General features: G+C 42.0%; 2 protein-coding genes across 2 annotated transcripts; both read right to left on the bottom strand.

Annotated features, from left to right (window-relative positions):
- Window positions 1-513: 513 nt before the first annotated feature.
- LOC115726986 (casein kinase 1-like protein HD16) lies at window positions 514-3,803 on the bottom strand. Its single transcript, XM_048278164.1, has 15 exons — window positions 3,650-3,803; window positions 3,487-3,560; window positions 3,317-3,392; window positions 3,186-3,241; window positions 3,001-3,072; window positions 2,783-2,877; window positions 2,634-2,700; window positions 2,409-2,538; window positions 2,106-2,329; window positions 1,902-2,027; window positions 1,644-1,824; window positions 1,409-1,499; window positions 1,161-1,318; window positions 839-1,036; window positions 514-755 (listed from the first exon to the last, which is right to left on the bottom strand). The coding sequence occupies exons 1-15, from the start codon at window positions 3,785-3,787 to the stop codon at window positions 696-698; spliced, it is 1,746 nt and encodes a 581-aa protein (XP_048134121.1). The 5' UTR covers window positions 3,788-3,803; the 3' UTR covers window positions 514-695.
- A 4,998-nt stretch (window positions 3,804-8,801) lies between these two features.
- Window positions 8,802-12,728, bottom strand: LOC115726988 (casein kinase 1-like protein HD16). The gene is made up of 16 exons (XM_048277694.1): window positions 12,435-12,728; window positions 11,842-11,973; window positions 11,680-11,753; window positions 11,492-11,567; window positions 11,354-11,409; window positions 11,173-11,244; window positions 10,966-11,060; window positions 10,811-10,877; window positions 10,586-10,715; window positions 10,294-10,503; window positions 10,058-10,161; window positions 9,756-9,930; window positions 9,553-9,643; window positions 9,297-9,454; window positions 8,989-9,183; window positions 8,802-8,892 (listed from the first exon to the last, which is right to left on the bottom strand). Exons 1-16 carry the CDS (start codon window positions 12,522-12,524, stop codon window positions 8,833-8,835), a joined length of 1,785 nt encoding a protein of 594 aa, XP_048133651.1. The 5' UTR covers window positions 12,525-12,728; the 3' UTR covers window positions 8,802-8,832.
- Window positions 12,729-14,728: the final 2,000 nt, after the last annotated feature.

The raw sequence follows: 14,728 nt of genomic DNA, 5'->3' as shown, positions 1-14,728 counted from the left end.
GCTCAAATCCTAGGCTTTGTATTCAGAGAATGGGTCAGTCCTCTGTATATATACTTACTTTGATGCCAGCTCCTTCCCACCCCGATGTTCCTAAGCCGGTTGACAATTTTTTTACTTTCTAACTTGCTAAGTAGTAGTAGAAAAATAGTGCAGAACTTTCTGGGAAATTCATGAACTTTTGTCCAGTTGCATTTATGCATATAGAAGGTCAACCTGAGGTTTCGCTGATACAAAGTCGACGTGTTATCGCTGAAGTTACAAACTATCTCAAGGTTGTTTGGCTGATCTTGTTTCTGAAACTTCAATCATCCAAGACCAACAATCCATACAATCAAGGCACAACGCGTTCTGCAAAATTTGTCATGAACTGTTGCGTCTCATGCAGAAAAGTTGGTTACCTTTTGGCCTAATTTACCAAATGTAGACCTAATTCTTTTTTCTTTTTTGTTTGTTTGTTAAGCTTGAAAAGTTTCAGGATCAATACTAAAAACTTCCTGCACAAAAGTATGACAAAGAGGCTACAATTAATTCCATATCGTATTAGAGGAAGTGGCTATTATTCGACTCTGTACAGGATTGATCAACGACTTGTTGAACTTGCGTCCTATGAAATGGGCAATAGATGGAAAAACACGCATGCAGAGCGGTCGTGTCCCTCGCTGAGACATCCTTTATCGGTACATACATTTGGTAGCTTAAGCAATGGTTCGACCATAGCAAAGAGAAGAAATATAGGAATCCCTTGCCCTCTCCTCCTGCATAAGATGATAACAAGTACTTGGTGAAGCAGAGCTAAAACAACCAAATAGATGCTTTGTGGAAGGACCAAAATAATCACCTCGATCTTACTATCACCAGGAAAATCGAAAGTCAGAAGCGTCTCTTGCTTTACACTTGCAGTTGCTGGTCCTCCTCCTATCTTGCTAAAGATAAAAGCAACCTCATCTGAAGTGGCCGCGACCGAAGTGATGTAATAGCCCTGCTTCCACCTTTCACGAATGCCTTCGGCCGGATACTGTAAGTCCAGCTCTACGGCCTTAAAAGTTCAGCGCAAGAAACCAAATCAGAGCAATATCTTAAGGTTCCAGACACTTCAAAGGAAAATCTTGAAATGAGGAGTAATCGGCTGATCTCTGCAAAGGAGAATAAGAAAGAAGAACCTGGTCAGTAAATCCGGTTCCTTTGGACACAACTACTGCCCAATTCCTCCAGTAAGTGGCCATGGAAGTGACACGAAGACCTTCTGCCCACTTCTTCTTGATCCAATCGAAAGGAAACGGACTAGCAACAATGTAAGCCTGCCGAACACTCTGGAGCCCTATGTGCATACCAAGAAAAACTGGTAAATGGTAAAGTACAACGTCACTAAGGAGTCATCAATATAGCAATTAAGCATTCACAGACCGACCCTTGGACATTATAACTAAAAATCTGCTGTCATCTGCTCCAGCCACTGCAGTGATGTAGAAGTCCTGCGACCATTTTTTCCCAATCCATTCCTTCAAAAAAGGAAATAAGCAGTCAAGATAGTCCTAATGAAGAGTCCACTGTAAGAGGTTGATGTATCTTCGACTCTAACGGGTCTAATACAACTATTGGGATCTATCTATGAAATTCCAAAGTAAAGCCGCTCCAAACAGAACCTTGGGAAGAGAGCCGCATGAAAAAGTATAAATCTGAGCAGTGTAGCCGATGCTATTATCCATTACTACGGCCCATGACTTAGAGCGAGAACTGTAAGCCACACTGGTGATGTACATTCCCTCCTCATGTCCCTTCTCAATGTGTAAGAGGAGGTCGGCATAATCCAAATTAGAGAAGTATCTGCAAGAAAGAGGAAGATTATCAATAAACTCAGGTACCACAGAAAAGTTAAGTAAATCTGAAATGCAAGTCCTTACCTTTGCCTCATGGTTGGAGGATACATATCATAAACGCTTATCCATTGTGTTAGTTTCAACCCCATTCGTAATTTTGATGGGTCTTCGTCATCATTTAACCTCACTCGCTTGCGTTGTACCTGATACGTCGTATCACATGAAAGAGAATGACATGGCTCAATTAGAAATTTCATTGACATCTATTGCTTTCTGCAGGAACAGAATGCTACCTCCTGAGAGACACCGGTGTGCACGGGCCAAACATATGGATTGTTACCAATGATCTCATGGAAGAGGGAAATGTATCTAGCATAATGTGGTAGTTCATTGAATTTCAGATTAAGCACAAATGTGGCGAACTGCAGGTAAGGCTCAGGACAAGTGCCACACAGGGTGTATGGAGGAGTGGCCATCTTTTCCTTGCAAACAAGGGAAGCTTTATCCTCTCCCTGAAAAAACTGTGGCGATCAAAAGACGGGATACAGGTGTGTGGTTCAAGAAGTCTTCTCTTGGAATAGGAAATGAAACCTCATGTCTTTGCCAAGGCAAATGACCCCGGATAAGATAAACGAGCACGTAAACCAGAGACTCTAGGTCGTTCCTTCTGCTACTTGTTCTACCAAGTTGAGTGTGCACACTTGCAAATGGAATTGTTCCTCTGCAAGAAATTTTTTTGTAGTGCATGGAACAGTAATTACTTGAGAGGGAATGTGGTATGTGCATATGAAGATGCTCACATCATTTTGACTGAACCTGAATTCATCTGGAGTTTGGTTGTACTTAATGTGGGAACTAGTGGAGCGATCTCGCCATCTCGTAGCTGCAAGTTGTGAATAAACGATGAGACATATGCATTTCTCCTTCGCCATCTTGTAGCTGCAAATTTAAGAATTGGCGCATACCAGATCCAAGGCCAGTCAGAAACAATTTCTTCTCTTCAGGAGTTCCTGGAGAGCCAAGCAAAAAGTTATCTGGTTTTATGTCACCATGGATGTACCTGCCCGGATAAGAAGGATACATGAGAAACGTCACAAAATGTCAGACCAGCGAAATATGGAGATTGACCAGTTGATAAAGAAAATGCTAACAAACATGCAATTGGAAGCTAGTCAGCTATTACCCTCTAGAGTGCAGCTTCTGAAGTATGGAGATTGCTTCAACGGCAATACATGCAATTGCTTCCAATGGAAGGCTGAAGTAGTAAGGAAGGAGCTAACATCAGAAGCTGAAAGAGAATCAGAGATTCTTTAAGAGAACTTGAAGAGCAGACAGTGTAAAAGCTGTTAACTTCACCGGAAAATATACTTTCGCCAGTTGATGACCAAAGAGTCTAGTAAACTCGGTCCAAGCAAATCCATGACCTGCATATACGAAGAAGATCATCAAAAACTTCGCATTCTAAGATACAAAATACAAGTCGAAGGGAATGCACATACCGTGACATAATAGTCACCTCGTTGCCCCTTGTAATGTATTTGTGGCAGTGGTATGCCATGGCTTTTACCCAGATCTCTGCACAATATGCAGAACGCAGATGCGAAAATCAACACCCTAACCCAATTTCACTTGCAAGAGCACAATATAGCAACAATACTAGAAGACTCACTCATAAACTTTCCACTCATTAAGGATGCCACCTTCATCTCCTTTGTAGTCTTTATGCTCGAATTTTATGGCTACCTAGACAGTGACGCCTTAAATCAGTTTGGGTAACGAAGCCAATGCATTGAATTATCTGCAAATGAATGGATTAGAGCTCGAGGCCATACCTCTGTTGCTTCCACACCAGCTTGATGATTTGAAGTTGGACTGATGGCTCGCCCAACATAAACTTGCTGTAAAAATCCCTCTCCCATTTTTCTCTCTATCCTGTACACTGGAGAATCGCCGATCTGAACCTGAGACATTCATATTTTCAGTACATATTTGGAACTTGCATGGTGAATTATTGAACCGATTGCATCGTTTCTCAAATTTTACCAGTGTCGGTAACATATAATCTGAGATTGTCATGCATTTGACTTCTCAAATGGGGCAAACGTAGTAGATAACAGAAACTCAATTCATAAAACTTGGCGTGGTATTTTAAACACAAATCTGAAATAGACGAAAATTTCCCCTTTTTCTGTCCAGCCGATGAAATAGCCGAAGACGACCCACCTAAATTTTTGTCGTGTTTGACCCTTTTGCTCTGTTTAATTTTGCTGAATGAACACAAAATCAAGAACGACACTGATGGTTCCCTTGGGATTTGAATTCCTCAGACCTAAAAGCAAGAATAGCCCAAAATTTGGGAACTATTGAACATGTGATCTGACTTGCATTTTCATACGTCCTCTACCAAACCCCCCATTTCAAAGAACAATGCAAGTACCTCTTCTGGGATTTGAGGAGAGTTGCCTTTAGGACTCTGACTTCTAGACTGATCCATATCGACCCAGCTTTAATCCTACTCTTGACTGTTTCGAACTGCAGTCGTCTCCACTGGTGTCGGCCTGAGTTGATACGGAGGAGATCTTCTTTGGAAGAGAAAGGCACGATCAAGCAGAGTTATTCCTTTCAAGTTCTTGTTTCTTTTTCTCTGAAAGAATGATTTGGGTTCTTGAAGAGAATGAGTGGGGCAGTGCAAGATGAGTCTTGTTTGTTTTGGCGGAAAAAACGAACTTTTGAAAGCGAAGATGGGCAAAATGCTGTTATTTCGGTTGACGTCTGAATGCTTATTATAATTGATTGGGACAATGCACGAGGGGGTCCTCAATAAAATGACCGATCTACCCTGAGTTATGGTTATCAACTTGCATAGTTTTAATTAGAAATTGCCGTTTAGTTCTAAACCTTTTTCACATTAATACCGCTTCAGTCTATCCGATCAATTTAGATTGAAAATTATTGATGCGGATGTGTACATGGCGCAACCAATGCTACCGTATATATTTTTTTATTTTTTTTTATTTTTTCCTCGCTTTTTTCCTTTCTTTCTTTCGTGTTTCTTTTTTATGGGCCACGTGGCATGGCCGGCGAAGGTAAGCACCGACAAGGCCTCCCTCACCTGGCGTCACTTCGGTGAGGATTGGCCTCACCAGGTTTCGTCTGGGCGACGATGAAGACGTAGCACCGAACCAAGCGACGACACAAGAGTCGCGAGTGCGAAGGCAGCAGAGCAGGGTGAGGAGGTGAGGAAGGAGCCCAAAAGGTGTGGACTGCCGGAAGGTCTATATCAGCGACGGAGGAAGCGACACAAAGCAATCCTCTATGCCACCGACCGCCCGCACTCAAACTCCGCTTGGGTGAGGGCGAGCGCCGGCATGGCTGCCCTGGTCCGTGCAAGGGTCAAGCCTCGCCAAATCTGACGAGAGGGAACTGGCCCCTGGTGAAAAGAAAAGAGAGAAAGGAGGAAAAGATTAAAATTAAGAAAAATTAAAAATTAAAAAATTATTAAAAGATTACAAAAATATTCGCGTCGGCGTCAGCCGTGCCACCTAGGAAGACCGACGTCTATGTGTTTTTGATCTAAATTGATCGAATAGACTGAATCGGTATAAATGTAAGAAGGTTTAAGATATATTCTGCTGGAAATTGCCACTGACGTCTTATAACGGTCAACTGAAGTCAAAATGAGTCAGCCATTCTCCAAAGAAAACCAAAAACTCGATTTGGACCAAGGCAAAGACGAATCGACCGGTTCAGAAGGAAGAGATATATCTCTTTCCCATTTCTAAGGACAAGATTGTGAAGGAGGAGGCTCGAGTCTTGTGAGACCAACGTGGGTCTTCAACTACTTATGCTCCGGTTGAGAACTCGTTCATCCTGTCAAGAACATGTTACCGACAAGTCTTTACGCTTTCTGTTACAATGCAGCCGGTTCAACAATTTCAATGTGCAAGTTTCATCTACACCATGAACGTTTAAGCACCGAAAATTCCACTTTCTCAGGTTCAGACCTGTGATTCTCCGATTTGCAGAGTAGGAGGACAACCAGGGAGGGAACTTTCAGACAAGTTCATGGCATTCGACACCGTTGGTCCTTCGACTTCAAAGGGGTCAAACTGGTCCACATGCAGTTTGAATTTAACTACGCCACTGTCCAGGTGGTGTTAGATTTGAGCGAAGACACCCTGACGGTTAGCAGGTCTGGGATTTGCTTGGACCGGGCTTACAAGTCTGACTAAAACCTGGCCAGCTTAAGTTTCCTCCTGAAGTGCCTAAGCTGTAGTTTCTCTTTGAAGTTTGAGCAGTTGTATCAGATTCTATGCTTTTTCTGATATTTAGCCCTTCCCTTTCTTCGACTGACCATGCCACTGGAGAGGGTAGTTGTCTTGCTGTGTCAAATCGATCTCTGTACTCGAGAAGCTGCACTCTAGAGGGTAATGGCCGATCGATTTTACAATCTCATTTCTGTTCTCGATGTCTGTTATCGCTTTCTTCATCGAAGTGTCAAGTTTATGATTCTCGCAAAAACCAGGCTTCCCGACATTCTTTGCATACTTGGGTGAAGCGCTTTTGTAAGTCAGTTAGTACCATTTCAGTTTTCGCTTATCCTTGGGCGTTCCTGGCAGGTACATTCACAGGGACAGAAATCCTGCCAATCTTGTGATTGGTTCTCCAGGAACTCCTGAAGAGACAAAGTTGCTTCTGGTTGACCTTGGATTAGGTCAAGATTTATATCTTAATGAAGTAAAAATAACTAAGAACAAAGATTACTTCTGTCTCTCTGTTTTATCATTTATGACAGCTGTGCGATGGGGAGATTATTTGACTGGTTCACATGTTAGGTTCCATCAATCTCCAGTCAAATTCAGGTTGGGTAGAAGTGGTTTCTATCGTCTATATACGTGATATGATATGCCTGCCTTGTCTCATGATCGCTTACATTCAACAGAATAAAAACAACCTGAAGTGTGCAGGCTCTTGTTGCAGAGGAATGGCTCGATTTGGAAGCGTGCATGCTCTTGTTGGTAGAACAAAGCCGAAGAGATGACCTGGAGTCCTTGTGCTACTGGCTCGTTTTTCTTCTCCATGGTCATTTGCCATGGGATTTCACGCCGCAATTTGCTTAGAACCAGAGAAGATGGTTCTTAAAAACCCTCGAGCATTGTTATCTGTCTTCTTAACCACTATGGTCAGCTTCGGGGAGACGGTAGGCCTTTCCTTGTTTGCGACAAAAAGATGGCTACTCCTCCAGGACCTCTGTGCAGCTCGTCCTTGGCCGTTCCTGCGATTCACCAATTTGGTGTGGAACTTGGACTTCAGGTTAGAACGAAACTATGCAGGATACATTTCTGTTTTTTGTCGGATGGTGGGTCGAAACCTGCATGTTTGACCTGTCAATGCTGACTCTGCTCAGGAAGTAACTATCTTATTCCTCACAATTGACAGATTTGGTCCCTGAAGAAGCAAGCGATGTCTGCAAACTTTTTAATCTGAGCTTACCAACACGCTCGTGCACAGTTAAATGAAGAAGACGAGCCACTACAGAGAGCACCAACACAAACAGGGTCGAGCACATCACAAGGGATAAGCATTTTCGATCCACATCCACGCATGTTGCAGATGTAAGGACTTATGCCTCACATGTTCTTCTTTTACGGTACCTTGAGTTTGTCCTCGGATCATCACACCTCAATTATAAATTTTTCAATTTTCAAATGCATCTCTTTCTCATAGGATTTGTTCCAATGTGCAAGATGTGGACCTGAACTGGTGCATCGAAGAGCCGCATTGGGCTGGGAACCTGACTCGGCTTTTTGTTGTTGTTTGAAGGACTGGGTTTGGGAAGAGTTGTGCGGATACAAGAATTACCAGATCACTGCAGTAGCTGGAGTCTATAGCGGCTGGTTATTAGTTATAATGTACAAGGGTAAGTCGGTGAATGATAATGCTTGATTTCTATTCCAAGCAGCAAATGCTATTGTTTCATTGATTTGCTCGATTCGTTTGCAGAGTCTAGGGACTCGAAATCACAAGCATATAGCTTTGGTTGAACTGACTTTGATTCTGGGTGATTTGTGGCTTCTGACTTCTCTCATCTTTTTGCAGGAAGGGTGGGCTGGGAATCACTATATTTCTCTTCTTTGCTACAGCTGAACTATTTCGCGAACTACCAAACGCGGCAGCACGCATCTCCGGCATTTTCATTTTCACGAGTTGCTTGTCACGTTTTACGTACAAACTTTTGCCATCTAATTTTCCCCTATTTTTTAGGAAGTAGCCACTGATCATTCACGTAATTGAACAGTGTCCAATTTTGGGAAATTCATGAACTTTTGTCTGGTTGCATGCAATTATAGGTGAGGGGAGGACAAATCCTAGGTCAGCCTCTGTTATGAAATCGATGTCTTCGCTAAAGTTATTATCTTATGGTCCTTTGGCTGGACTGCTTTCTACAACCCCAAATCAAACTGGATCGACAAGCAAGATTGAGTCCCGATGATTGTAGCAATCAACTTCGGACATCTCTCAAGATCCTATTTAAGCTCGGGACAGTTCCTTAAGGTTTAGATCTTAAATCATAAGATTTTTTAGATCCATATAAGGACTTCAAGAAACACGTTTTCTGAGACTCCTGTCAACTTGGCTCTGTAATTATAGTCCAAAGTTTTCCATACAGCATGTCATTCATTCTATCGGATTACAGCAGATTGAGTCATGTAATGTAACACAAGTCTCAACTAGTACTAAGGTAATTGATCAGCAGAGCGATCTCATTGTCGGATTTTGGTTTGCTTGAAATGTTTCAGAAGCATCACAAATGCATGAAACTTTAATGCAAACATGCATATAAGGAAAACAAGAATTGGTCAGTAACCAATTATATACAGTACCAGGGGAAGTGGGTTCATATCTGTACAAGGATCGATCAGTGGCTTGTTAACCCTTGCTTCTCATAACTCGGGATATAAATGGAAAAAAAAGCATGTTAACGCAAGTAAATGCACGCGCCATACTTGGTGGTTCACGAAACAGTTCTGCCGTAGCAAAGAAGGGACATGTAGTAATTCCTAGTCCAACTCTCCTGCAAAAGATGAGAATAAGAATCAATATGAATCTCACAGTATCAGAGCAATGCAACCAAAAGCTAGATGCTCGTAAAATGGCCTAAAATAATCACCGTCACTACTCTTTCGGGAAAATGTGAAGTCTGGACTGCCTCTTGAGATCCTCTTACCGGCACTTCTTCTTCTTCTGGAATGCTGAAGACAAAAGCTACCTGAGCCGGAGTTGCTGCAACCGAAGTGATGAAGTAGCCTTGATTCCACCTTTCGTAAATTCCCTCAAACGGGTACTGAAAATCCAGCTCTACAACCTTAAAGTTCATTGTAAGAAACAAAAATCAGATTGGTTTTTCCAGTTCTAGACACTTCGAAAGAGAAATCTAGGAAAGAAGAAGAAAAAGGAACCACAGAAGAATGGCAAAACCTGGCGGACGAATCCGGCTGCAGAGGACATGACGACTACCCAGCTTTGTCCCACAGTGGCCATGGCGGTCACATAAGTACCAAGCGCCCATTTCCTCTTAATCCAACTGTAAGGGAATGTGCCGGTGACACGGTAACATTGCCAACACTTGCGAGGCCCTGAATTCGGTAAAATGAAGAAGAGCTCATATTACCGATGAGGTACAAACAATAGCTGTTGCTGGAAATAGAGATTAAAGCGTCATTCACTGACTAACCCTTGGACATTATAACTAGTAGGCTACCATTATCTGCTCCGGCAATTGCAGTGATGTGGTAGTTCCTCCTCCACTGTCTCCTAATCCAGCCCTTCAACAACAAAAAATAAGCTGTCAAGTCACGCCCAATCGGGGATCCCGTCGATGGGGCTTGATGTACCGTTTTGAGATGAAAGTCCAATTTAAGGCAGCACGAGTGCAACCTGGGGAAGAAAGTCGGGCGCAATAGTATGAACTTGATCAGTGAAGCCAGTGCCGGAATCCATTACCACGGCCCACAAATCCAAGTGGGAAGCCACACTGCTAACATACATTCCATCCGCACGTGCCTCCTCGATGCATAGAGGTAGGTCCACATCGTCCACATTGTAGCAAATCCTACCCAGAATAAGATGTGGATGAGATGATGAGCACTTCATCTTTATCTTCCAGGACAATCAAAGTCAATAACCGAGGCATAATGATCTGTAAACAGACTCAAGGTAAAGTCGGTCTAAGTCCTCACCTTTGCCTAATGGGTGGATGTGAGTGGAAAATGCTTATCCATCGTGATCTCCTCAGTCCCCTTCGCGATAGGGGGCTCTCTGGTAGCACGTCGCCTTCATTTGACTGACAAATGCATGTCAAAACAAGAGAATGATATGGCTCACATAGAGAACGAGTTCCGATCAGAGTATTTGACAAACATCTTGCTTCTCGAGAAGCTACGAAACCCGCATATTTAGATGAATAAGACGGTACCTCCTGAGCAGCATGAGCATTCACAGGCCAAACATATGGGTTTTCACCAATGATCCCACGGAAAAGGGAGATGTATCTTGCGTAGTTTGGATCTTCGTCGAATCTCAAGTTTACCGCAAACTCAGCGAATTGCAGGAAAGGCGGAGGGCAAGAGTGACATAGAGCTTCCAAAGGAGTGGCCATCTTTTTCTTGCATACCCTATCCTCTGCCTGAAACAGCGGCAGTAATTAGAAAGGCAGATTCATCTGTCAGGTTGAAAATCATCTTCTCTGGTTTTAAGCACATTGAAACCTCAAATCCAAGCCAAGGCAAATGACCGCGGATAAGGAGAGCAAGCATGTATGCCAGTGACTCCAGGTCATCTCTTCGGCTACTCGTTCTACCGAGATGAGCATGCACGCTCGCGAAATGAAGCGTTCCTCTGCAGCAAATAGTTAACTTGTTGTATATTGGTGAGTGAAGGCTCATTGGACGGGGCATTGCCTGTAAAGATGATAAAAACCACTTGAACCCCACCTGAATTGGTTCGGAGATTGATGGTACCTAACATGCGAACTGCTCGAATGATGTCTCCATCTCACAGCTGCAGATGATGAAACAACAATGAGACAGATTGTTTTCTAGTTTCGGTTTCTTATGATATAAGTCTGTATATGCAACTTGCAGATAACCTAATCCAAGGTCGATCAGGAACAATTTTCTCTCATCGGGAGTTCCTGGAGGACCGAGCAAAAAGTTTTCAGGTTTTACGTCCCCATGAATGTACCTGCCAAGAAAAGACACTGGTTTCCTGAAATCAACTCAGATACTCCGACAAAGGGAACAACTTGATGGACATTGAAAAGCAGAAACGAAATCAGAAGATCGCCGTCCATTACCCTCTAGAGTGCAGCTTCTCGAAAATAGAGATCGCCTCAACAGCAACACAAGCAACTGCCGCCAATGGCATGCTGAAACAATGGAAAAGGTAAGAATTAGTATAACAAAGATGCATAACCTGATACAACGTTCGATTTTCAAAGAGAAACCATAGAGTAGGCACTTCAAGAGGGCACATACGATGGACAGTTATCGATCAACCGAGCATGTAAACTGGGTCCAAGCAAATCCATGACCTGCATATGCGAGGCAGATCATCAAAAACTTAAGCATCTGAGAAAAAATTTGAAATCGTTCTTCAAAGGGAATTGCGCATACCAGGATGTTATAGTCACCTTGTTGCCCTCTATAATGCACCCGCGGCAGTGGAATGCCGTGATTTTCGCCCAATTCACTGCACAACATGCAGTAAAAGAATGAATGTGAGATTCGAATAACTGATGAGATTTCATGTGCTAGAATCCAATGTAAACAAAACGAACATGGAAACATTCTCAGTGACTCACTCATAAACTTCCCACTCATGAGGAATGCCGGCTTCGCTTCCACTGGGATGCTTCCGCTGAAACTTTACCGCTACCTAGATAGTGTTGTACTGATTATCTCAGCAAAAAAGCATGAATTGACTCTGCAAAACTGAAAAATCAATTGGAGCTTTAAGGCGGTACCTCCGGTGGACGTGGACCAGTTTGACCACTAGGAGTTGAAGGACCTATAGGTCGACCGGCACATACAAGGCCATTACCTCCCCTACCCAGTTGTCTTTCTATTCTGTAAATTGGAGAGTCATCAATCTGTACCTGAGACAGTAAAACTTTCAATATGTAGTACACATTGAGAGGCGTACTCGAAGCTTGCTAATAGCGAAATCATCAACCCAACTGCACTTAACTAAAACTATTGCAACCATAGATCAGTTACCACGTCTTCAGGGAATGCATGAATTCTCAAATAGGGAAAAGTAGTTGATGGCCTAAAGTGTTAATCTGTGATAATTACATCATAGCATTAATTCCCAGAAAATAGCCAGAAAACTTCCTTGAAGATTATCCGCTAACATACTTCTTTTCTCTTTCGAATTGAGTTTCTGGCGCAGTCATAAAGAAGAGAACAAGAACGACCCGAAATGCGCAAGCCATCGAACACGACTTCACGGGCAATTTCCTTTTCTTTATCCATGGAAACCGCGGAAAACGCGCAAAAAAGATTCAGTCAAACCAGAAAGCAAAATATCCAAACATACTCGAGAGAAATCACGTACCTCCTCTGGAATTGGAGGACTGTCGCTTTGCCACTCATCTTCAAGTCCCGGAATTCCTACGTGACTTGCCTGAGAAATAAAATCATCCATGTCTATCTTGTCTATAAAATATTACCGACCATTCCGAAGCCCCCTTCTTCTCCTCCTCCTTGCTCTTCTTCCCCGCAATCTTGTCCTCCGAGTGAACAAATCTGAGATGTGTGCGTGGGGATTTTCTTAGAACTAGGAAGCTGAGAATTTTATCAACTTCTTGGATTGATTCAGTCTTCTTTTTGGTTTCTTTGCAGAGAGAAGATAGAAGTGGGAAGTGTGAGCCTGTGAGAGGGAGGCCGAGTGCTTTTGACTCCGTTTCAACCGTTACTTTTTGCGCGCGAAGAAGGGCAAAATGCCGTTAATTCGGTTGATGATAGGCAATAATTTTTTTTATTTTTTATTTTCAGGTAATTTATTGGGATCTTACCGATATATTCACGAAATTACCAACCTTCTTATAGTTTTCAAATTTAGCAATTTTTTTTTTTTGCGCTAGCTTATCAAATTTAAATGGACCCATCGATCAGGTCCTTCAACTTTTTTTTTTTCCTGTAATTAGGTCCCTAAACTATGTAATATTTTGTTAGATTGGTCCTTCAGTTAAAACTATAAATGGAAAATGTTGGTGTGGGCGTTAAATGCCGACATGGCATCTTACGTGGCAAAGCAATTGTTTCCAATTTCACACAAAAAAAAGAAAAAAAAAGAAGAGGAACAAGAAAAATCTAATAAGAAGAATCAAACGCAAGAGAAGGTGAGGGGTTAGCTGCGGTTGAGGAGGTGGCAGCCCTCCTCACGGGGACCAGGCAACGGGCCTAAGCTAGGCCCAGGGCCCTAGTGACCCGACCCAGACCAGAACTGTTTTTTCAGGCCGAATCTAATCGTTGGGCCCATTTGTAACTGGTCAAAGAGAGAGAAAGTCAACAACCAAAAAGACTGAAAAACCCCCCGACGAGAAGAGAGAGAGAGAGAGAGAGAGAGAGAGCTTACACGATTCCCATGCCACTTCCGGAATATGCCTTCTCACACACAGACAAGAAATGCTGTCGCTAAGAAGAGCATGGTCCAACCCTTTGATTCCCATTGGCAATCCGAAATATACCTTCTCATGCCCCGACAACTAGTGCCTTCAGTATTTCAATATTGTGCATCTAATGCTAAGGCTTCGTTTGTTTCGCGGAAGATGAATGATTTGGAAAATATTTTCCTAAAAAATTCGCTTGCATGGCTTGTCTGCGACAATTTATGTCTAAATGTTATCCCGAACGATGAAAAGTGTTTCGTTCATTCATTTTTATAAGCGATACAGGCGATTGTTTTTAAGAAAATATTTTTCAAAATCATTAATTTTTCACAAAATAAACGGAAGTTGGATGCTAATTGATGAAGCCTCTATTCCTGTGGCCATTTGGCTAGTGAGGAAAGGAAAAAATGGGAAGGAAATAGTGAGAAGCTGTAGTCCCGACCGGATATGGCGAGCTTCGCAGGATTTCTTCAACCTTCGTTTAAAAGTGATAAACAAAATAGAAAAGTTGATAAATTTGAAAAGGAATAACTAGACATTGGCGAGCAACTCAAAAGAAAGTTGGTAACTCAAAATTAGTTGGTAACTCCAGTCATGCAAAATAATGTTGGTAATTTCTTTGAATATTGGATAGATTTGAGGCGTTAATAAGAAAAAGAAAACAATATTTTGTGAAAGATATGAGAGGGTTTTATTGTCAGCACTAAAAAAAGTTGGTAATTTGGGGAAAAAGCATCGGTAATTAACTCAAAGAAGAGTTGATGATGTAAACTAGTTGGTGCTTTAAACGGAGAAATGTTGGTAATCAACATTGAGGTTAGTCATTTCTAAAAACAGTTGGTAAGTTTCGAAAGTTGAAAAGAAAGACAAATAGAAGTGGTAACTCAGTAGAAAAGTTGGTGAATATAAGCAAAAGACAAATATCTAACGCCTATACAATTTAATGAGATTTGATGAAATAAAACTATTCGTAACATAATCAAAGAAAAGAAGTAGTTTACTTAAAGAAATGTTGGAAATTTTGTATGATAGTTGTTACTTGTTAGTAAACTTAAGCTGTTAGTAAAAAAAGGAAAGTAAAACATAAGAGGTCTTTTGTTGAGACAAGAGAAGTTGGTAATTTAAAACAGCCAATTAAAGTTGATAACGCAAAACTAGTTGATAACCTGATCGGAAAAAAAAAAAATTTTGGTGACCAATCTAACTTGGTAAGCAACCAAAATGAGACTTGATACAT

Source organism: Rhodamnia argentea, chromosome 4 (genome assembly GCF_020921035.1).
Source record: "Rhodamnia argentea isolate NSW1041297 chromosome 4, ASM2092103v1, whole genome shotgun sequence".
Lineage (NCBI taxonomy): Eukaryota > Viridiplantae > Streptophyta > Magnoliopsida > Myrtales > Myrtaceae > Rhodamnia > Rhodamnia argentea.
Note: the sequence above shows the minus strand (reverse complement) of the source record. Positions and strands in the feature narration are given on the sequence as shown.

Bases quoted from the DNA above. Each gene is read 5' to 3' on its own strand.
- LOC115726988 (XM_048277694.1), bottom strand. From the start codon at position 12,524: ATGGATGATTTTATTTCTCAGGCAAGTCACGTAGGAATTCCGGGACTT. The intron at 11,410-11,491 runs GTATGCGCAATT...TCGCATATGCAG, and splicing joins AAGGTGACTATAACATCCTG to GTCATGGATTTGCTTGGACC. The intron at 9,644-9,755 runs GTTGCACTCGTG...TTGTTGTTGAAG, and splicing joins CGCCCGACTTTCTTCCCCAG to GGCTGGATTAGGAGACAGTG.
- LOC115726986 (XM_048278164.1), bottom strand. From the start codon at position 3,787: ATGTCTCAGGTTCAGATCGGCGATTCTCCAGTGTACAGGATAGAGAGA. The intron at 2,330-2,408 runs GTTTCATTTCCT...CAGTTTTTTCAG, and splicing joins TGCCTTGGCAAAGACATGAG to GGAGAGGATAAAGCTTCCCT. The intron at 1,825-1,901 runs GTAAGGACTTGC...TCTTTCTTGCAG, and splicing joins CCTCCAACCATGAGGCAAAG to ATACTTCTCTAATTTGGATT.